Source organism: Eptesicus fuscus, chromosome 6 (assembly GCF_027574615.1).
Source record: "Eptesicus fuscus isolate TK198812 chromosome 6, DD_ASM_mEF_20220401, whole genome shotgun sequence".
NCBI classification, from domain to species: domain Eukaryota; kingdom Metazoa; phylum Chordata; class Mammalia; order Chiroptera; family Vespertilionidae; genus Eptesicus; species Eptesicus fuscus.
In genome coordinates this window covers 57,715,614-57,739,564 of record NC_072478.1, presented here as the reverse complement: position 1 = coordinate 57,739,564, position 23,951 = coordinate 57,715,614, and the positions used below count along the sequence as shown (strand labels likewise).

At 36.2% G+C, this 23,951-nt stretch overlaps 1 protein-coding gene across 1 annotated transcript in view; it reads right to left on the bottom strand.

Annotated features, from left to right (window-relative positions):
- The window catches only part of INPP4B (inositol polyphosphate-4-phosphatase type II B), a 562,110-nt gene that overhangs the window by 121,225 nt on the left and 416,934 nt on the right, over nucleotides 1–23,951 (bottom strand). Inside the window, exons 12-14 of the mRNA XM_008143795.3 lie at nucleotides 22,042–22,189; nucleotides 5,216–5,346; nucleotides 4,739–4,843 (exon numbers count right to left, since the gene is read on the bottom strand). Coding sequence (XP_008142017.2) covers nucleotides 4,739–4,843; nucleotides 5,216–5,346; nucleotides 22,042–22,189 — 384 coding nt within the window. The remainder of the gene's footprint in view (nucleotides 1–4,738; nucleotides 4,844–5,215; nucleotides 5,347–22,041; nucleotides 22,190–23,951) is intronic.

Below are 23,951 nucleotides of genomic sequence, written 5' to 3'. Positions count from 1 at the left end.
CTAAAAAGTGAAGAGGTCAACTGATTCATCCATAGTTACACAGAAATGTGGGTGACATTGTACCTAACTCCAACTACAGCTTTATGATATCATATAGCATAGGTCAGTGATGGCGAACCTATGACACTGACACGAGTAGCCATTTCTGATGACACGTGGCTGCTGAGGCGGCCGCATGCCGAGGATGAAACATTTGCTGCTCCTGAGAATGAAACATTTGCGAAATAATGTTTTTTCCTCAAAGTGACACACTACCCAAGTTATGCTCAGTTTTTTGGTGAAGTTTGACACACCAAGCTCAAAAGGTTGCCCATCACTGGTATAAGTTCTTTCTTTTACTATTTTTCCCTTTCCTCTTTCTTTCTTCCACTCTTCCTTTTTTCCCATCCTCCCTTTTCTTTCTTTCTCTTTTTCTTTCTATCTTTCTTTCCTTCTCTCTTTCTCTCTTTCTTTCTCTTTGCTATGTTCTATAATATGATCTCTATATATAAAAGGCTAATATGCTAAGTGTCTGACCTTTCGGTCCACTGTTTGATCAGTTGCTATAACATGCACTGACCACCAGGGGGCAGATGCTCCAACTGGTAGGTTAGCTTGCTGCTGGGGTCCAGCCAATTGGGACTGGGCGAGATGAGCTGGACATGCCCTGGAGCCCTCCTGTGGTCCCTCCCTGGCCGGCTGGCCCTGATCGGCCCCAATGAGGACTGGGAGAGATGGGCCGGATACTCCCTGGAGCCAACTTCCTGTGGTCCCGCCTCGGCCTCTAAAATATTTCTTCTAATTAATTTCCTTTCAATGTACACAAATTCGTGCACTGGGCCTCTAGTATCATATTAGTATCATATATATATATATATATATATATATATATATATATATATTATGTACAATAACTTAAACATATAATATTACAATATCACAAGAATCTGGATGTTATACTATTCACAACTGATTTTCCAATAAAATAAAATTTACTGAGATATATCAGAGTGAAAAATGGTATTCTTAATTTCAGGGTATTTTTTTGTTATTGTCACTGCTCTGTAAGATCTCTATTGTGTTGGGTACTCTACTGCATTTAATTTCAATAATGAGTAAAGATGAAAATTTAACTTAATGGGTCTGGGGGCACCAGAAGTTAAATGGAGGTTATTTCACTTGTCAGTATGAGACATGACATCATTAGTTCTGCTCAGTTACTTGTTTCAAGAACTAGACATTAGCCTCAGATTTGGTAAATCTGCCTGCTATTGTTTGTAAAGCTTCCTCTCCAAATATAGCAGGCATATTAATCAAAGGTGAATAGATGCAATTTACTAATGGTAAGAAGGAAAATGAATGTAGTCTACATTCAATAACTCAACAGTGAAATACCAAGGCTTGGCCAATCTTACTTGCATCATTACCTTACAAAATGTTGTCTGTAATTCAGCTATACATTTAAATCAGTAACCATGGATCTTAAATAAATTTAACTGCAATTCAAAATCTGCTAAATACATGTTACATAAGTAAATAGGAAATTTGATTGACTACCATCTACAACTTTTAATTTTTATTTTGCAAATAAGTAAAGCAAAGCTCAGAGTGGTTATTAACTTGATTACATTCAAAAAAATTGTAAGTCCCTAAAAATTCAGTCATTTTCAACTCTACTGTAACATATAGTTGGTGATCTAGTCTATAAAGCACCTACTTTATTTGAAGTCCGACTTCAAATAACTTTTAAACTTATAAAAAATAAATATTTTTAAACAAATATTTAATGTTATACATATTTTACACATGCAATTTATATACTAATCCTATCTAATAAAAGAGTAATATGCAAATTGACCATCACTCCAACACACAAGATGGCTGCCCCCATGTGGACACAAGATGGCCACCACAAGATGGCCAGCAGGGGAGGGCAGTTGGGAGGGATCAGGCCTGCAGGGGAGGGCAGTTGTGAGCAATCAGGCCAGCAGGGGAGGGCAGTTGGGAGGGACCAGGCCTGCAAGGGAGGGAAATTGGGGGTGACCGGGCCTGCAGGGGAGGGCAGTTAGGGGCAAACAGGCTGGCAGGGGAGCAGTTAGGCATCAATCAGGCTGGCAGGGGAGTGATTAGGGGGTGATCAGTCTGGCAGGCAGAAGCAGTTAGGGGCAATCAGAAAGGCAGGCAGGTGAGCAGTTGGGAACCAGCTGTCCTGGATTGTGAGAGGGATGTCCGACTGCCATTTAGGCCCAATCCCAGTAGGGTGCAGGGTGGAGAGGGTGCAGGCTGGGCTGAGGGACACCCCCACCCCCCAGGCACGAATTTCATGCACCGGTCCTCTAGTATAATATAATACATTATGCAATAGTTTTCAGTACGTTCACATTAATTCTTGGCTGTAGGAAAACTTGTTATTTCCTACATTTTCTCCTTAGGTTCTTTAAAGGGAGGAACCAGTCTTTCTGAAAACTATTATGTAAAAAATCCTCTAGTTTATGAGTTGTACCCTGGTTCTAAAATCAAAATCTTGCTTTTCTCTTCACTGCTTGATTTTATTAACACATATAAAAATTTCCTCCATGTATCCTCTTATTGGTAAATTGTGGCCCACAAGAAAGATATCTTAGAAACCAACCTTATTTGGAAATAGGGTCTCTACAGATTAATCAAGTTGAAATCAGGTTCTTAGGATGAGCCCTCATCTAATATGACTGGTGTCCTTAAAGGGGAAATTTGGTCACAGAGAAGGACATAGAGGAGAACAGCATGTGGAAGATGGAAGATCAGTGTGATACATCAGCAAATCAAAGGAAACCAAAGATTGCCAGGAAAAATTAAAGGAGTTAGGATGAGGCAAGAAAGGATTCCCCTACAGGTTCCAGAGGGAGCTTGGCTCTGCCAACACCTTGATTTCGGACTTCTGGCTTCAAGATAGTGAGACAATAAAATTCTGTTGTTTAAGCCAACCAGTTTATGGTGCTTTGCTATGGCAGATCTAGGACACTGGTACATTTCCCAAACCAAACTAATTAGAAGAAATTTTATTTGCTTTTCTAAATTTCTTTCGTTTTAGTTTCTAGTTTCTTCGTGTTAAATTGGAGAAACAGAAACTAAAGGCATTGCATTCATCTAGCTCACTCTAGTCTATTTTTCAAATAGTATCTTGGCAAAAGACAGCATAATGTAAATGGTTCTGTCATTTTCAATAAATAAAGATGATGTACAAGGCCACTTAGATAATAATTTCTCTTTGTTTGGGGGAAGTATTTTAAGGATCATCACCAAATATTTGAATGCATATTTAAATACAAGCTCTGATCGATTTGGCCACGACAAACTACCTGGTTTGGTGATACTTCTATCATCCACCCACGGCTGCATCCCAGGTCATCCTTCTCTCCCATTTCATCATCCTATCCATCATCAAATACTTGCATGTGATGATGTTTCCAAAATGCCTCTGCCTCTCTAAATCATCTTCCCTCTACATCTGGCTACCTCCTTAGATTTTATTGTCTCTTTACTGATCACTTTAACAGCCATGATAGAGCTGACAAATCCACTTTGTTCCAGTGATGACAAAGGCCACATATATCACGGAAACTCTTATCGTTCATTCTAGGTGTTTTACATACACTAATTCACTTCATTTGGAAGAGAACAACACAGATTAGAAAGAGTAAATAACAAACTTAATAAAAACTGGTGAAGCTGCAATTCTATTCCATTCCACTCCAAAATATATAAACTTTTTACTATATCATAAAGGCCTCTTCATATCGGCCATTAGAAAAAAAAAATCACGTTGGTTGTCAGATAGCATTTAAGTACTCTAGCTTCTTTATTACTTGTTGAAACTCTGGTTTTGATGATTTTTAAAACCATTATATGTTATGTTCAAACTGCTGACAGACACTCAGTAATCAAAAGTTCCTAAATGTCTTGGGCCAATCCATCTAATTTTTATTTCAGTTCTTTCATTTGCCAAATTCTTGGTTAAAAGGACAGTCACCACCAAGAAGAGAAACAGCTTGAGTCCAACTTTTGGCTTTGGTTTCTCAAGGTAAGTACACGATGAACAAGACTTGTCTTGCCTTTTTCTTTTTTTCCAATCCAAAGAGTAGCATAATTGGTAGCTATTAGGAGTCACTGACACTACTTAAAGAAGCTAATATTCATTTTGCATATTCACCTGCAACTCAGTTTAGGTGCTACACTGACAAAGTAGTACTCAGAAACATAGCAACAACAAAAATAATAGTGCCTTTTGATAGATCCTCCCTTCCCCCAACTGGTGGGCGGAGTATGACCTAACCTGCGGCCTGGAAATACCTGAGTACCTAACCAGGCACCTTAAATGGATTATACATTGAACCACCAATCAACACCTGCCAAATACCCTAACCCCTTGTTCCTATATGACCATACATTAAGCCATCAATCAGCACATGCCGAGTACACTAAGCCCCCATTCCGTCCCATTCCTCCCCTCAAAAGGCGTGTTCACCTCTGCACGTGTTGCTGTTCTTCCCTTGCGAGACAGCCCAGCAGGTCTCTTTCCCCTAATAAAGCCTGTAATCCTGGTTTTCGGCTCCTGATTGATTTTCTCACCTTTTATAGTATTCAGGGTTATTATCAGCTTCAACTGTTTCATCTCTATCTTCATATAAATGCTTAAATTGTAAAGTCTGCCAATAGTGGAAATTTTTAAAGAAACACCCTAACACAAGTTTCCTATTTTGAAAAGAATACTATACACTACCTTTCAGGTGAGGGCTGTGTACGTGCATCCTCTGCAGGTGTAGATTTATTGGAACAAATTCTAATGTTTTCTCTCCTTTGCTGCTGCTTGATTTGAAAGAGGACCCTAGGTGGAAAGAAATTTAATATTACTAGTAAGTAAATAATGAGGACGTGTGTGTGTACATTTGCTGAAAAATAAATTTGACATAAAGAACTGTTACAAAAACTTCAGGAAGAAAATATAACTGTATGATTTGCTTTTCTCCTCAGATATTTAATTTTTTTAAAAACTCTCAATTACCATTAGAATAATACCATGAGATAAAATAGTGCATTTTTTCTTTGTTATTTTCCATGCCAATATGGAAGCGTTAGAATTATAAGATGCTTTAAAAAATATTTGCTCTTCTATATCCATAATAATGTTTATTATTGTTTTCATATAACATATATGAAATGCAGCACAGGTTGAATATGTAGAGTTATTGTTCCACACCTGTTTCCTTGCTGAGTTCCGTCAGAATGTCTTGGTACATATTCACCATTTGATCACAGTGAGTAAGGACATTTTTCCGTAGATTGTCCCAATGAGGAGAGAGTTCACCAAGTTCTTTTAGCTCCTGGTTCCTGTTAAGAATGGGAAAGAGGACAACATTTTTATGTAAGTCCATAGACACAAACTGCTTAATTAGGGTTGTTAAACCAATAAAAAATTGATTTGCCATTCCTTTTGGGAAAGCTCTATGTGCTTTTTAGGGGGAAATAATCATTTTAACACAAAGAAAGACATGAATAATTTAGGTCACACAAACATTAAACATATCAAAGAGAAAAAAGTACAGGTTAAATTCACTGACAAAAATTTCCCAAAGCCTGGCCAGTTGAGTGTCGACCTATGAACCAGAAAATCATGGTTCAATTCCCTACTAGGACAAATGCTCTGGTTGTGGGCTCAATCCCCAGTGCTGGGGGCGGGGGTGAGAGGGGTTGCAAGAGGCAGCCGATCAATGATTCTCTTTTATCATTGATGTTTCTATCTCCCTCTCTCTTCCTCTCTGAAATCAATAAAAATATATATTTAAAAATTTTTTCACAAAGATAGCAAAGACTATCTAATATACATAGAGGCCATTCAGTTAAAAAACCTCAACAGAAAAATGCTAAGTTCTAGGCTTTGACCATCCAAAATGAAATAAAGTGAGAAGGATAATCAGACTATGCCTGAAGGAAACATAAGCTATTCTGGTGATCTAACTTATATATAATAGAGATACAATTTTTTAAAGCAATAAATAGTATGTTCAGGTATGATTTTATTGGTCTCAGTTTCTCCCATGAGGCCAATTTAAGTAAATGTTACATATGTTTTGCCCCTTCTTTATCAAAAGGAAAAGCTAATCATGCCATTTAGGTTTTAATTATTAACTTTTATCTAATTCTCTACCCTTTATCCAAGTTAATTTAAATAATCAGAATGCCTTTTCAAATTATAATGATAAATGGTTTTAATATGCTGCTTGGTTAAATCTCTTATTCATTTCTGTAACCTTTTACCAACAACATTTTCATGAGGCTAATTTAACCAGCAATAATGAACCTTCTTTGCTATTTTGGCTGTGAAACATGCTAAATACCAAGCTAATAAATTCAGAAGATGTAGAATCTTTAACATCCTGTTAAATGCAAGAGTAATGGATGGTGTGCAAAAATGTGACTTGGTTCCAAATGTTTGTAGCTGCCTTTGTTTTGTTTCAGTGGGGATGCAATGTATTTTGCTATATCTTTCATTTGAGGTCTTTATAATTTTTGAACAATCATCTCATTCTCAACTGATCCACAGCTTAGCTGTCATCACACAATATTTGTGGGAGAAGAAGTAATTAATCAATAGACAGTGAGAGTAAAGAAAGTTCATGACCAAAGATGAGGTCGGAGGGAAGGCTAAAGAATTGGGGAGTCAAGTTCTCTGTGTATAAGCAAATACCAGGGTATTTAAATTCAAGACAAGCAACAACCTCCACCAAAGCAAACAAATAATCCCCCAAACTGGAGATATCCAAGTTTAGAAAAACCTGGGCAATTAGGTCAAATCGAAGGATGATAGCTAGTATAATATATCAATTTAATTTGTAAGCTTTTAGGCTGTAGTTCCAATATACACTTATGATAGAAATATCAGTTACGTATTTCTGCTTAATAATAATAGATGTTTAATACTAGTAGGTTTAAAATTTATGTTGCCTCTGAATCATTATCAGAAATAATAATTAAAAGGAGGTGATTAGAGAGATAGAGGGGGAGATAGCAAAGATCCTTACTATGGTGTGGGATCCTGAGATGGCATACACCTCCTTGCCTAAGAGAAGTCTGGAAAAGTGTAGTTAGAAAAGTTTAGTGATCTGTGGGGAATGACTTAAAATATGCTGGGATTAGTCCATAAAGTTTTGTTTAAATTTTACTACACTCTTCCACTATGTCAAAATTTATACACAGGAATACATAGAGAAATCTGGCATTCACAGCTTTTTTGTTCTAAGAAATGGCATTGCAAAGGTACACATTCTGAAAGAGACATATAACCAACATAAGGTACCTTTCATTAAAAACAGTCAAATATAAGGGAACTACAGAATAAAGGTATCATAAACAGAGTGGAGTAATGAACAAGTTGTAAAATAAAGTGAGCCAGAGAAAGAAAGTAGCTGTAAGTTTAAAAAAATTAAAGTAATTCATTAAATTAATGCATTAATATAAATAAAAATAGAAGATAATTAGGTGTACCAAAATCAGAAAACTTTTCAATCAGGAAGGATAGGGATTGTTTCTATTATATTTTAATTTGTTACCTGGTGAACAAAAACTTTGGAGTTTAATAGTGAGATCCAACCCCAGGTAAGCATGAGGGGGGTAAGAAGAAAAGTGTTGCAGGAAAAAAGAAGCAGACATACAGTGGTATGTTCCTGAGCTGGGCAGAACTTCACAAGAAAACAAGACCAGTTGCTAGGTCATGTGCAACAACTCTAGAGAAGTCATATGGAATCTTCGCACCTTGGAACAGCTTGTTAGATGGGGGAAGAGACATTTATATGCCACTTCCTTACCGTCTAAATTTCACTGGTAAAGATTCAGCCTGTGGGATATTAACTCCTTTGTACTCCAGTTGTGTAATCTATCTCCTTTGGGTAGCCACTGGGGAAGCAATATCCCGGAGGAGACAGAACTTTCCTGGTTCTGGTCTGATATGACACAGGTGCCAGAGCCACTCTGGACCTTTCCATGTAGATGCCATTGGAGGCATGCTAATGCCTGGTCGTAATCTTCAGGGAGGCTGATACAGCTGATGGAGTTAGGAAATTAAGTGACAATGGTAACAATATATGGGGATCTCCATTGAATAAGTGGTCAAAAAGTGAAGACATATTAGGGTTGAGCCAGTATAGGAAAGCACATAAACTGGGCACCACCTTGCACAACTCCAATGCACTTGCATCATTTTCTGATATCCAGAGAGCATATAACACACCATTCCTCATATCTCCCGAAAGAGAGAAGTTCAAGTACAATTCTTCAAAGTCACACTAGTTGCTATTCCTAAGATTTAAGGAGAGGCAATAAACCAAGCTACAATATCTAATACTCGCTGATCCTTAGGACCTAATTAATAATATTAATCACCAATCTCCTCTACCATTCATTCCAGATTTTCTTCATATTTTACTGGCACTTTAGCTGGTCTGGGTTGCTGCCTTGTGAGGTATCTCAGACCTTAATCAAAAGGGATTAGGCCCTCAGTTGTCTGGCTCATATAGAATCCTGGTTGCTGCAATTGCCCACTCATATCTGAGCATGGGGCATCTCTGAGTTCCAGACATTTTTTTTTCTCAGGTTGTGAAACAGCAGCCCCTCTTTCCTTATGATGATAAGAATAGTATCTCTTACTGTCTTTGCTGGACCATTGTAATGAGGAATGTGTGGTAACCAGATCACATGTGGAATCAATCATAACTTCTAGTTAAGAGGGATTATGAATTGGTTCCCTGACAGAACCACCAAAACCCATAGTCCAAGAACCAGAATTCTAACTGGAAAAGTCCAAGGTTGTAGGAAAAGGCACACTTTTTATCTAGATGGTTTGTTTTGTTTTATCTTGTTTAAATATTTCAAAATATATGCTTCTCTTCTTCAGTAAAATAGCAAGTTATTGGATATCACTAAGATTCTCTGAACTTTCCATAAAATGAAACACACTACTATATATATATATATATATATATATAATGTTTTAAACACATATAATTGAATAATTATATATATAATGTTTTATATATAATGTTTTAATAATAATATATATAATGTTTTAAACACATACAATTGAATAACATAAAGGAAAAATGAAATTAAAAAAACAACCCTATGAAGAATGAAGATAAATAATTGAACACAAAATGAGGCATAGGGGAACTGGAAAATAAATACCCAAAGCTGCTGTAAAGTTTTTTATACATAATGCATAAAGCATGGCAAGAATATTAAATAGATAAATTGTTTAAAACTTTATTTTTTATACCCCTGGGAGTGTTGTGGCAGAGGGCCAAAGGGAGGATGTTGAACAAAAGGGAAGCCAAGTAAGTGGACAGGCATCAGGCCTGTTTCCTCACTCAACCACCCACTAGAACCATCAGCTGCAAGTGGATCTCTTTGATTTACATGGGAATTTTGTGTATAGTTTGTTTGGAGGGGGAAGGGTGTCTCTGTTGCTAAAAAAATAAATTACAAAATTAAAACATAAAAAAAATAAAAGCCAGTTCAGCCCCTAGTTAAAGCTTCTATTTAAAACAACATTTGAAAGCCTAAACAAGGAGGGAATTTCAACATGGGGAAAACATGCTGAGCCTGCGCATGGCAGAGACTTGTCTCACTCGTCTTTTCGTCCTACCACAGTTCTGTTTGACTGAGGTTTGTTGATTGAGCAAATGAAAGGTTTGCTTACAGGTTATTATTCTTAGTTTTTCCTGAATTTGACAAAATATAAAGTAGGATGCTGATTTCTCCCCTAGTTAAAATGGAGAGATCTGAAAAATAAACGAGGTACTACTAAATCCTCTAACCTTGCATGATCTAGATCTGTATTGGTCAAGTCTTCCTTGGGAATACACAAAGATTAGAAAATACATCTTCATATGGAATTTCTTCCTATGATGGTTGATATTATGTGTCAACTTGACTGGATCACAAAGTGTCCAGATATTGGGTCAAATGTTATTGTAGGTGTCTAGGAGGAAGTTTCCAGAACAGATTAACCTTTTGCACTCGGATGTCGAGTGTGACTCGACACGGTTAGCATTAGAATAAAGGAATCGAGAAAAAAGCAAGTGAGTGCAAAGGGTTAATATTTGAATTGTTAGGCCTAGTAAAGCAGATTGATCTTCTTACTTTGGGTGGGCCTCATCCAATCACCTGAAAGCCTGAATAGAGCAAAAAGGGCTGACCCTCCTGGGGTAATAGAGGATTCTTCCTGCCATACTGACTTTGAACTTGGATACTATGCTTTTTGTTGTTGTTGTTGTTTTCCAGCCTTTGGACATGAATTGAAACATTGGCTTTTCCTGGGTCTCAAGCCTGCTGGTCTTTGAACTAGGAATAAGTATAGCCTCTCTTGAGACCCCAGCTTGCCAACTTACCTTGAAGATCTTTGAACTTGTCAAGCTATCATACTTTACACACACACACACGCACACACACACACATTTTATGGTTGTGTTTCTGTGGAGAGCCTTTACCAACATACTAATTATACAGGGATTCTATCACAAAGATTTCTCTCTGCTTGGTACAAAAGAAGTTAGAAGGTAAGCTGAGATAAAAACATCTGGAAGATAGTTTGGGCTCCTTCATGGCTTTTTATCCCTCCCACAACATTTTACAAAAACTCTGTTAACTTCTTCAGACAAAAAATGCGTATAGAGATGCTTAGCTTTTCTAAGAGAATTACACAAGAAATCTCTCTAGTTCTGAGGTCAAAGCTCCACATGTGAGCCCCCTATTTTATTAGAAGTCTGAGTCTAGAATGATAAACATTAAAAACTTGGGCATATAAATTCAAAATTATGAAAAGTAGTTACTTTAATAAAGAGTGCCTGGAAATGATAATTAATTCATTTATAAGAATTTTAAGACCAAATAAAAATTTATATACCAAAGGATATGACCCAGTAAAAAAGACATTAAAATGTCATTTGAAATTATTACCTAGGTAAATAGAAATATTTCCCCCAATAAACTGTACAATACCATTTTTGGAATAAAAATAGAACCTTTTATAACTATCAGAGTCTAAAACTACATGTGGGTATAGATGGATGGAAAGTTTAATGGTCAACTGCTTTCATTATTATGCAAAATTAGACCTTAACTCAAACCCAAAAGAAGTCATAAAAAATATACCCATTAAAAAAAAAATTAAATACTAAATTTTCCAAAGAAGAATAGACTACATAAATGACCAGTGGTGACTTCAATTTCATAAAGTGGTTGGGTGATACCATAAAACCGAACGAAGTTCAACTCGATGTCAAGTTTCAGAGTATTTTCAACCCACAATTCAAACTGTGCTTTAATCCAGACAGAAATAAAAACTGCATATACAAATCACTGCCTTTCTCCCTCCCTCCCTCCCTCCCTCCCTCCCTCCCTCCCTCCCTCCTTTCCTTCCTTCCTTCCTCTTTAAAGCCTTTTTGTAAATGACAATGTTGTTAATGTTGCAATCCATAAACCACTATTTCACTGAAAATCGACTAGAATGGTCATTCACTGATTTTCACTTGACATTAAAATAAGTGCATGTTGTACTATGTAAGTGGATTTGTAGACTCAAGAAGGTTTCAAGTTATAAGCAAAGACTAAGAATTGGAGCACAATAACTACAGGATTAAGTTGTAATCACAGAATCTGTTTGTATTTGATAAACAGCTAAATTCTGTCATTTAATTTTAAGTAACTGGATTAAAAAATTAGGAATAATTCTACCTTAAGAGTCTATTTGCTGTCCCTGATAAAGGTGATTGGGTATTTACTTATAAATAAAGTCTTTTTTTATCCTTTGAAATTTGTTTTAAAGTTATCAAACATGGACAACATTTATTTTTTTAATCTTATAAAGCTCAGTGTTCCACTTATGTTTAAAATGGTGGCACATCAATGAAGTTTCTCATAATTCCACATATATTAATATGTGCCTTTTCATTGTGGGCAGCCATGAAAATTACCCACTGCACGGGAAAGCTGATCAAGGAAGGAAGAGTGCTAGAATGCTCGTTCTCTTTTCATTATTACTGTCCATGATTTTAGAAATTGCAAGCATTTCTGGGCAGTTTCGCTTCCTACTCCCGCCCTTGGGTCTGGAGTGCAGATATGACCCACTTAAGTTTCTTAAGTGGATGGAATTCAGGAGGCCCCACAAAATACTTGGTGGTAGGGCCTTTTGGTGGACACCATAAGCCTTTTCAGGTACAGAATTTATCTCCTTTTTATTTTCAAAAAAATCCTGTGAGATAACTGTTCCAGAGCTGGATGAATAAAAGTTAAACATTAGGTTGCCCTAGGCACATTTCAAGTGCTCAATACCCTCACAACTATCATATTACACAGTGCAGTTTAGAACTTTTCCATCATGGAAAGTTCCATTGAACAACATTGCTTTAGAGTTTAGACAAATGAGAAGGATGTAACTGAGAAGTGAAGTGACCTGTTCAATGCTATATTGCTACAAAGTGGCAGAATCAAGACTTATACTCAGGGCTTGTGATAGCAAATCTTGTTCTCTTTTCCATTTTAATTCCTGGTGAGTATGGTTTCTTCTAAAATAGTAACCCTATCTTAGTAGGACAAGACTGTAATCTTCCATCTGAGGGACTCAATGTAACTTCCACCCAGGTCAACAGAGAGCTGGTTCAAATATTTGGCTCAAGTGTGCACTTATAGCCTTGGCTACCATAACTGCTGGAAGATCAAACAACAGAAAAGAATTCTTATTTATTTTCTATTCATTCAACAACAACAAAATCGACAAGTTCTTTTTTTTTTCTGTGGCCCAGAAGGCTCTAACTAATCAGAAGCCTTTCATTCCAAAACATCTGTCCCAGCTACAAGCATCAGCTTTGTGGGAAAGGATACACCCAGTCTGCTTTTCTGCCCACTTGGAGTTTGTATCACTATATAGTGAACATACTTATGAGGTGTGCTCGGTTAGTAAGCTAAAGGAGAATGAAATAAATTACAGACCCTTTTGTATGAAACACTATTAACTGTCAGCTAAGGTGAAGAACAATAACAGTTTAGATATATTGAGTGTCTGCTGTGTACATGATTCTTTACAAAAATGGTATAAGTGGTTTCCACATATAAAAGGCCTATGTATGTATGCACCACGGGTTTTCATCAATAGTTCACAATAACCATGCACATTTATTTTTTAACTCCTTCTTTACAATAGAGAAAATTGAAAATTAAAGCGGTCAGGTAAGTTTGCCATGTCACATAGCTATGAAGTGGAGTTGGGGAGCCAAGTTCCAAACCCAGAGCTGCACTTACAGACAGACAGACACACACACACAGACAGACAGACACACACACACACACACACACACACACACACACACACACCCCAAGACTAAAACTCTATAGTTGTAAGTGTTAGAGTCTTCTGTTTGCTCATTTAATTACTATAGTAGTCCCGTAGGACAAATAATAATGTTATTACGTAAGAAGTAAAAAAAATCTAGAAATGGAGAGATTATATAATGAAAAAATATATATATTATCAGTATATATCAAATGGCAGATGTAGGTTTTGAACTCAGATCAATGATGATTCCAATCCTGTGCTTTCATCATTACAACTCACTCTCCCCTACTCATTTCATTTAAAATAAAGAATCCTGGCACAATAGACAAAAATGTTTCTGCATGAGTTTTGCCTTTTATGTTTCTGTGGGGATATTGCAATAGCCAAACAGCAAAATCAAACACATATTACTATCGCCAGCTTGGTGATGTTAAGCGCTCTACAGGACCTCTCATTAAATGATCCCAAGAATCCATAACAATGAACCTAATGGCACACAACATCTGCCTTCAATACTAGGAGTTGGGAGGGCAAAAGCACTTTCCATGATAAATAACATACCATACAGTATTCCAACTGAGCATCAACATTCTGTTCATGGAAAAGATGAACAGAATAAATAATACTAATCAGGTGTGAATCAACAGTGGAGTCCCAATGGGATATTTTTGGATCTATAGGACTTGGAGATTTTTTCTCTAAGAGAACATGCAAGAAGACAGAGAAAGGAACACAAAGAGAAACAAATTGGAAGAGATGCAACACTATAAAAACACCCATGAGCCCTGGCTGGTGTGGTTAAGTGGTGAGAGTGTTTGCCATGCACTGGAGGGTCTCTCTCACATATCTCTCTTGATTATGCTCATCTTCTAACATTGATTTCATTCTCCTTTAGTTCTCAGACTATCCAAGTGCCAGACAAAATAAATAAAAAATACTCCCATCAAGAAACATCATAAAAATTCTGATTATTGGAGATAAAAGGAAGTTTCTTGAACAGCTGTAAATTATCAAGTATCAGAATGGTAAAAAAAAAATCAAAGAAGTAGAAGCTAATGAAAATGAAAACATAAAATTCTATAAAATACATATTAAACATATAATATATGTATTCATTAAACACATCAAAATACAAATCATAAATAACTCAGAGATTCTTCTCTGCTGAGGAGAGATAAATATTCCGATTATAACCAAAATAATTTTCATATAACATTGGCAGATGGGTTAGATCTATGGGGCATTGAATTTAAAATGTCATAATGAAAGTGTTTTTATTAATCCTATTACACATGAGATACAAAAATACTTTTAGATTTTTGTAAAGATTTTGCCTAAGATACTAAAGTGGTCTAGGTCAGTATTGGGTGATAATATTTATTCTCAGCCCATTTTCATGTACTTTCTAGTCAGGGAAAGTAGAAGAATCTTTTAAGGTTCAATAAAAGACTAATTCCACAAACATCATAAGCAGCGATGAGGATAGACGTGGGAAGGCTGACAGAGCATCCGTTTTCAATATGGGCAAAACCATGCTCACTAACAGGAATGAAACATGAACTGTTTCAAAAAAAAGTCAAATAAAAATGCATCTGTATGTAAAAAAAAAAAAAAAAGATTTTCAGTGTGCCTTTATTTCTTCCAAGTATGCAAATGCTGGTAGACATTGTAAAAGGCATAGGTTTCAGCCATGCCAAGAGGCACAGTGCGGAAGATGAGGCTAGAGGAGTAGATAGACAGAGGTCCCGCTTGCCTTGTAGCCCATGGAAAGGGGAAATCTTGTCTAGTGATAGATACATTTTGAAGAAAACAACATAAATTATATTTTAGAATGTCAAACCATATTGTATGGACAGGCCAGGCCACTATGTTGCAAAATCCTTTTGTATATCTTTTTGTATAGTGAGGATGTTTTTGAAATAGAATTTATCTGGGTATATTCTAGTTGTAGTTTATAATTCTTAATATATACTTTTATCATTGTTTAAAAAGGCATTTATATAGTGTTGTTAGTTTGAAATAATATGAACCCTTTTTTAATGATGGTCACAGAATGCTTTAATGTAAGGTATAAAGTCAGACAGTTAAATATCTTCTGCATTTCCCTAAAACTAGATATAGTGCTTACCAAGTTAATGCATATGATACCATTTAAGTAAACATGTAGAACATGTCTCTGAAACCTGCATTTCTATATAGCAACTAGGTTTTCAATCTGGGATTTTAAAATACCTTACTGACTGACTTTTCTTTGATAAGAATACACTATTCTCAAGAAATAGATGGATGTATAACTATGTAGACACACTTACCAGAATTCTAAAATATAACTCTGAAAAAATAAAATATAGAAATATTCACAGTGCCTAGCGAATCTTCAGAATCTACATTTTATAAAATATTAAATATAGTATTCACCAAAAAAGTGTTTGCCTTTATTAAAATAAAATATTTATCTCCATGAATTTAGTATATGTTCAACACTTACAAGCACAAATATCTAAGACAAAGCATGTACATTTTCTCAAAGAAGTAGTAATAAGACTTTTAAAGTTTACTAGTATATATCCCAAACTCTATCACATTTTCCTATTTAAATATTTTGCTTCAGATTTTTTATATTTAATTTACAAGATTGTTTTTCTAGATGATACACACAATTATGTACATGCTTTATATAAAACCAAAGAAAGTATTCAAGTTAATTGTTATAAAATATTATTATCCTTTCTGCTAAACTTGTAACACTACATGTCAGAAAGTTTCTCTCTTTCTCCACCTCTGGGATCATGAAGAAAGTATATATAGGAAAGAAATGAAGAAGGAAAAAAGAGAAAAATACATGATATACCTCAAACTAATATTTTCCTGGGGAGTATTATGGGTCATGAGGATCATTTTTTCCTGAACTACTCCATTAAAAAAAAAAAAAAGTTTGTTCCATTATAGGCTTTCAAATATCATTTTCTAGTGTAGAAATGAATACCTTTTAGATAAAGCCAGTCACTGTACGGTGACCAGAGCCTCCCATATAGACATGTATGTGTGCACACCATGTTTTAATACTACATTCGTAGCTGTTACAGAGCATCAGTTCTGTGGGTACAATCATTTTACCTAGTAACTGTCATATTTCAATGTAGATTGAGCACAGGAAAACTTTGAAGTAGTACAAAATCTGAAGAAAATACTCAAAATAAACAAAATATGTGGCAACACTAAAACAAGCAGTAAAAAACTTTATAGGTGGTAGTTTGGCAAAACTTACATAACTTGTCTGCAAGCAACCCAAGTTGAAGGACTGTAAAGCTTGAAGCATTATAAACACAGGCAAACACACACAAACACACACACATACATACACACATGCCCCTTTTATGTATTTAAGATCTCTGAGCTGTCTTCAACACATCACTCTCCTTTTCCTTCCGTTATAATAACGCCATAATAAACCAGTTGCCATACCCCCCCGCCCCACCCCCCCCCCACCGCAACCTTCAAGTATGCTTGATCAAGACCTGGTCTGCTTTTTAACGTCAAATCCCTGATGTATCATGGTTGCAGAGCAATTCAGTAAACTTTTCAGAAGCAAGGCCTTATACTGAGTACTTTGCAAGCAGAACCTCCCCTCTTCCCTTCTAAACACGTGAGTACAGTTTTTCAAGGCTGTCACCAGAAAGCTCCTTCTGGAAATCTGCATTTTATAACATGTTCAATCAGCTTGTGTGACTCTGTAACCTGAGCCACGGATTCCAAGGAAGTTAGGCCACTGGCAGAAAAGTCATTAGTGGACTGTTGTATTATCACAGGCCGGAACTCATGGTGGTTGGGATTAGAGTAGATGAAATGAAAATGTAAAAAAAATAAATGTGTTTGCGAGAAAGTGTGGGGATGGGAAGGGGGTTGAGGAAGTAAAATAATTTTAGGGATCTGAACAGACTAGGGTTAAAAGAAGCTGAGAAAAGAACTTCAGAGTAAAGCTCTGTCCAGACTGGATGTTCCACCCAACCAAGAAAAATGTTGCAAAGTCCTTTTGCAAGGCAATGTCCCAGTCTCACATTCTTAATTTAATTTATTATATTATGTCACATCATGTTAATTTTATATTTATTTGTCTATTATATTCACTTGTATTCATTATAAATATAATTTTTAAATTACTTTTTCAGTTGGATGGCATATAGCTTCAAGTAGATTTTCAAGGAAGTTTTGTGGGTGACATTCTCTGAGTTCCTGCGTATTTAAGCATGACATTTCTGTTGCCTTCATTCATAAAAAATTCATAACCTGACCCTATATAATAAAGCGGGGTCACAGACTTTTCCTCTCAAATACCAGTGGATGTTATTCCATGGGCTTCCACAGAGAAGTATAAGATTATCCTGATTTTAGATTGTAAAAGAGAAAAAAAAACAAAACTACATAAGTTTTCATTGTTTTGCTTTGTTTTTAAAGCTTTTGCACTAATTGTTCTTTTCAAAGACCACTTAGAATTATTTGGTAGTTTACTGCTTTGTGCCCTGAATATCTAACACCTTTCTCACCATTTAAACATTTTTTTCACCTTTGTTTAGCATTTGAGAGGAGCGTACTATGTGTGTCTTCCACATTACTGGGATGATTTCTCAGTGTCAAATCTTCTCTGCGGGCTCTGTGGATTTAATTTGGCTGCTGCAATTTAAAATTTCATCATTCCCTACATTATCCTTTCCTTCTCAGCATGCTCCCTAAAGGGTGATGGTTCTTTTCTGATGGCTCTCTCATCCTGTTTCATAACAACCACACCTTCTTATACCGTACTCTACTGAGATGACTAGTCAATTTTCCTATTTTTTCCCCTGTATTTCCCTTCTGAGTGCAGCATGATTTTTTCCCCATTTTCTTTATAAAAATTACAAGATTCATTATTAAAAATTTTAAACACGTTCTAATGGAGATTTACACAGCAAAAAAGTTGGAGAAACCAAAATGTACATGGACTAGGCTGGTCATCACCGTGCCTCGCGAATCTTCAGAATCTATCAGGTTTTTATAGTTTGTTTAGTTTCATAGGGTTGGTACGGGATTTTCTTTTCTGAGCAACTCCCAGTGTACACTGACAGTCCCTAGTTCTGCCCCTTGAAAGGGAACTTTATAATTTGGAAGCATTTTTCCTCTCTCTCCACCAAAACTGCTCACTATCCCCTTCTATGTGTTTGCAATTTTTGTTTTTGCTACAAATGCATAGCAAGAAAGAGATACAGAGAAAGGCAAGAGAACAGAGTGGATAGATGACACTTTGGTGTGTTAAAAAGTAATAATTATAAAGGCTATGCATACACAAATTCCATGACTTAGTGGCTGCTTTCTCCTTATTTTCTACTCCTCATCCCGCCCTGGGATTTATTGTCAGTGACTGGACAGACAGAGAGGTATGAATGGGGGTGGGGTGCAGGGAGCAGTTAGAGAGAGCACTGGGGAGGCCTCAGAACTCATAGAAGGTCAGCTGCTCAGCCTTTATGGGGTTTCCAAACTGATGACAAAAGACAGATCGGGGCAGCAGTAGGGGTCCGGCTCTTAGCTTTCTTTCTCACTAGCTTGCTGTAGTTTTAGGTGAAATGGTATTAGTGGTCCATCAATTATGTTATATATAATATTATGTTAATCATAGATTCCAGTGTTTTCTGAAAGCTCATCATTTTTCATTCTGTGTCTTCATAGATATCTTAGTGGGAATTTAGGACTGGCTAAATTGTAGTTTTAAGTCCATTTTATAGGGTAAGGCTTAGCCCTGACTTCTTTAACTCTGAGAGTCTTGTTACAGATGAGTAGTTCCTGTGTGGTTTTCAACTGAAATAAAGGTGCTGGGTTCTGCCTGACACCTCTAATTCAGCTTGTCTATGGTGAGTCCTTCCTCATTTTATAACCCCTGTGAGGAACAATTATTCTCTCCATCTTTTCTCTATCAAATGTGACCTTTACATGACTTGGGTTGGAGTGGCTCTTAGTGTCCAACAGTCTGATTCTTTTATGACTTCGAAGATCCAAATTCATGCTTCTTTAATGCGTAATCTTGATTATTCTTCCTGGGATTTGCTTTGCCCACCAACTACTCTTAGTACTATCTCTAGGAGAGTAAGGATTGAATCATTTGGCTTATATTAATTCATTCTTGCAGCTGGCTCCTATAAGTAGTTTGCTTAACTTTCTATACATCTTACAGCTTCTCTTGGCCTCAGTCAATAGCTGTTGCCTGATTTCTGTGGTTGATTATCTTCACTTTGCTACTCTCAAATATCACCTTCTTGTCCCTCATTCAATCTTTATTTCCCTAGAACCAAGAAGTTTTCTTATAATACAGGTTCCTGTCTGACTTTCCCTAAAATTCAGATTCTGTTTTCTTTTTCTTTTCTACTCACTTGTGCAGCCATTCCTACCTACCTTTGTAAATATAATGACATACCACTTAGTGATGGGGATGCATTCTGAGAAATGTGTCATTAGGTGATTTGGTCATTGTGTGAACAGTATAGAGTTCACTTACACAAACCTATATGGAATAGTTGCTACACACCTAAGTTATGTTGTCTAGCCAATTGTTCCTAGGCTACAAACCTGTATAGCATGTTATTGTTCAAAACAACTCAAGGTTAAATCAAGCACAAGAGAATATGATGCAACCAAGAGACACAGTAAAGAAGAGATGTATGAGATTCCTTTCAGCATAACATGGCATATTGTTTTACAGCATATTTTAAAATAAGTAGAAAGAGTAGACTCTCAAACAATAAAAAGTATCTATACTAATAATAGAGGAATATGCAAATTGTCCAGGACTTCATCACAGTAACAACCAAACAGTAGGAACAGCAGGCTGCGTGGGGCAACAAGGCTGACAGGGGGGTTAGTGAGGGACGACCAAACAACTGAACAGCAGGCTGCATGGGGCGACCAGGCCAGCAGGGGGGTTAGTGAGGGATGACCAAATGATTGAACAGCAGGCTGCATGGGATGACCAGGCTGGCAGAGGGGCAGTTAGGGGCGACCAGGCCAGCAGAGGAGAGAGTTAGGGGCAACAAGGCCAGCAGGGGAGGGCAGTAAGGGGTGACTAGGCCAGCAGGGGCAGGAAGTTAGGGGCGACCAGGCCAGCGGGGGCAGGAAGTTAGGGGCGACCAGGACGGCAGGCAGAGGTGGTTAGGGGCGATGAGGCAGGCAGGCAGGTGAGCAGTTAGTAACCAGTGGTCCTGGATTGTGAGAGGGATGTCCGAATGCTGGTTTAGGCCAATCCCCACGATGGGGCATAAACCGGAAGTCAGGCATCCCCCGAGGGGTCCTGGATTGAAGAGGGTGCAGGCTGGGCTGAGGGGACCCTCCATGCACGAATTTCGTGCACCGGGCCTTTAGTAGTGGTTGATTATCTTCACTTTGCTACTCTCAAATATCACCTTCTTGTCCCTCATTCAATCTTTTTTCATAAATCAGTAGCCTAATAATTTATTACATTATCAAGTCTTATGGACTGTAGTACTGTAGTTTCCTAGGACTGGCAATGCAGTGTGCTTGTTTACACCAGTGTCATCACAAACACACGAGTAATGCCTTGTGCTGGTATGATGTTGTGACTGCTGTGACATCACTAAGCAGGCAATAGGAATTTTTCAGCTCCATTATAATCTTATGGGTCCACAGTTGTATATGTAGCCCATCATTGACTGAAATGTTATGAGGCTCATAATGATACTGTCAATACTGCCAGATTTAACCAGCCTTGTCCATGGTGTGCTCACTGGTTTATGTCAATATGGCATCCCTGGAAACTGTAGAGTATACCAATACTCTTAAGTAACTTGATGTATTAATGTGCGCATTAGGCATAAATCCAAATTTTGAACATTTCACACTCTGCTGTGTATTTCAGCAATTAAAAAAAATGTTAACTATTAAAAATATTTGCTAATTTTCTGAGATTTTGGGCCTTAGCAGTGTTTAGTATAATATAGTATTCAGCATTTTTAAAGTCACTAGAGGCATATAAGGCAGGAAACAAATTGATTAGTCACGGCTCAGAGAAATTCTCATCAACTACCCACTCTTACATCCTTTTGTTTCATTATAGCAATGGATTTAATTTTGTTGTACAACAATACTGTCCATTCACATAGCATACTTTATCAATCATCTTGAGTTTTTAGACCAACAAATATCTGAGAGTCTTGTTACAGATGAGTAGTTCAAAGAAAATCAAGAAGGAATTTTTTACAGAAGTGTAACCAAAAACAGATGAGGTAAAGACACAGGGATTATTAGCAAGGTCAAAGCCCAGGTTATTGGCTGGACTTTAAGCTATTTAATAGAAATATAATGCACACCATAAAGGAGAGTCACATATGTTATTAAAAATTTTCTAGTAATCATATTCAAAAAATAAAATACAGCAAGTGAAATTAATAATATTTTTATTTAATCCCAATTATGAAATCAGTCTTTTGTTTGTTTGTTTGTTTGGGTACTAAAAACTCAAAATCTGCTGTGTATTTTACATTTATATAAGATCTGACTTGGACTACTTACACTTTAAGGGATTATTAGCCACACAAGACTAATGACCACCACACTAAACAGGTATAGAATTTCATGTTATCATGATCCTTTAAGAAAAAATATTTTATAGAAAAAAATAATTATTAATGCAAGAGACAATCATAATTATTTTCTCTTACCTACACAAATCTTCTTTTATGTGAAGAGAGAGCAATTCCTTAGGAACATGGAAAGAAAGTATGCTCTCAGACATCTGCTCCCGGATTCGCATCCACTTATTGTCAGATGTGGGAAATCTATATAATTTACACACCGGGTTCTTTAACACTGAGTAGAAGAAAGAAACAAAAGCATGAGGGTTAAATTATAAAGATATGCACACTATATGAAGATGAATTAACAAAATCATTAATCAAAGTATTTTCTAATTATTTATTCAATCAAAATTTGTTTTTAAATAAATCATAATCCATTAGTGTTTTTGAATTTCTAAGAATTTTGTTCTTTCATCTTATTTTTTCAGTAGCTTCTTGAACATATAGTCTTTATCAAATTAAAAAATAACATATCAAATGCTAATTCATAAATATGACAACTGTGGCCTCCAATTTATCACTTATTAATTTCTTTTTCTTCTAAAGATTTCCTTAACACATATGTATTTATAGATATAGATGAAAATACATGTATTTGTACATAATACACACTTTGAAAAAATATATTTCTGAATTTCTTCTGATCACTCTTAGTCAACTTTACCTATTTATATAGTACCGTGGTCGGCAAACTGCGGCTCCTGAGCCACATGCGGCTCTTTGGCCCCTTGAGTATGGCTCTTCCACAAAATACCACGGCCTAGGAAAGTCTATTTTGAAGAAGTGGCATTAGAAGAAGTTTAAGTTTAAAAAATTTGGCCCTCAAAAGAAATTTCAATCATTGTACTGTTGATATTTGGCTCTGTTGACTAATGAGTTTGCCGACCACTGAAGTAGATGACAAGTATAATATAGTATTCAGCATAGTAAGTTTTATAGTATTTTTTCAGTGGGGTTTTAAATGACCCCATTCCTAAAAACTATTGATTTCTTAAATGTCAGAAAATTTATTCCATGGTTTATGATCTATTAAAATCCAAATATCATACATAGTTTAGTGCCAATGAGTCAATAACACACTTTCCTGGAACTGCATATTATCAGGAGCAAGACAGGGAGACTATGAACAAACTGTATATTCAGAGTAGTGGGCAGTGATTAGGGGAGAAGTGACAAGATCATGCCATCAAGGGCTTTAAAGATTTAAAGAAAATGTGTAGGGCCAGGTATGAAGATAATACTTGATTCTATTTGTGTGTGAGGCCAGCACTCCTCCCACATTCCCAAGCCATGTATTTCAGGGTAGAATTTTATTTCTCTTCCCTCTGGCAACCACCACACTGCTGTTTGGCCAACACTTATTTCTTGTATTTTTTTATAATAGTCATGCTAATAAGTGTGAGGTGATATCTTTTTGTGATTTTTGATTTATATTTACCTGATGTTTAGTGATATTTAGAATGTTTCTATGCACCTGTTGGCCAGCTGCATGATTTATTTATAAAAATATCTTCATATCATCTACCCAGTTTTTAATTGGATTGTTTGTTTCTTTTGCTATTGATTTGCATGAGTTCTTTATATATTTTGGATATTAGTCCTTATCAGATATATTTTCTTTTATCTGAAATATTAAAACTTACAGCAAGTCTCTGAAAAAAATCTATGATATTTCATTCATTTTTAATGTGACAATGTTTCAAAGATATAAGAATTTTACTACAACATCTATTGTCATATCTCTAGAGTTGGAGAAGGAAAAAAAGGTATTGAATTCAATATAGTGTCAGTCAGGTTAAATCACTCCCGGGATCTCATGAATTCTAATACAGTTAATATGATCAGGAATATAAATGCATCCTTTTATAGTAAGACAAAAACTCAATCTCCAAATGTCCAATTTTTTTCTTACTAACCTAAGTAAATATTCAGCTATTTGGTTTATCTATACTCAGTATATGTGCAGCTTTTTAACCTCCTTTATTGTTAGGAGT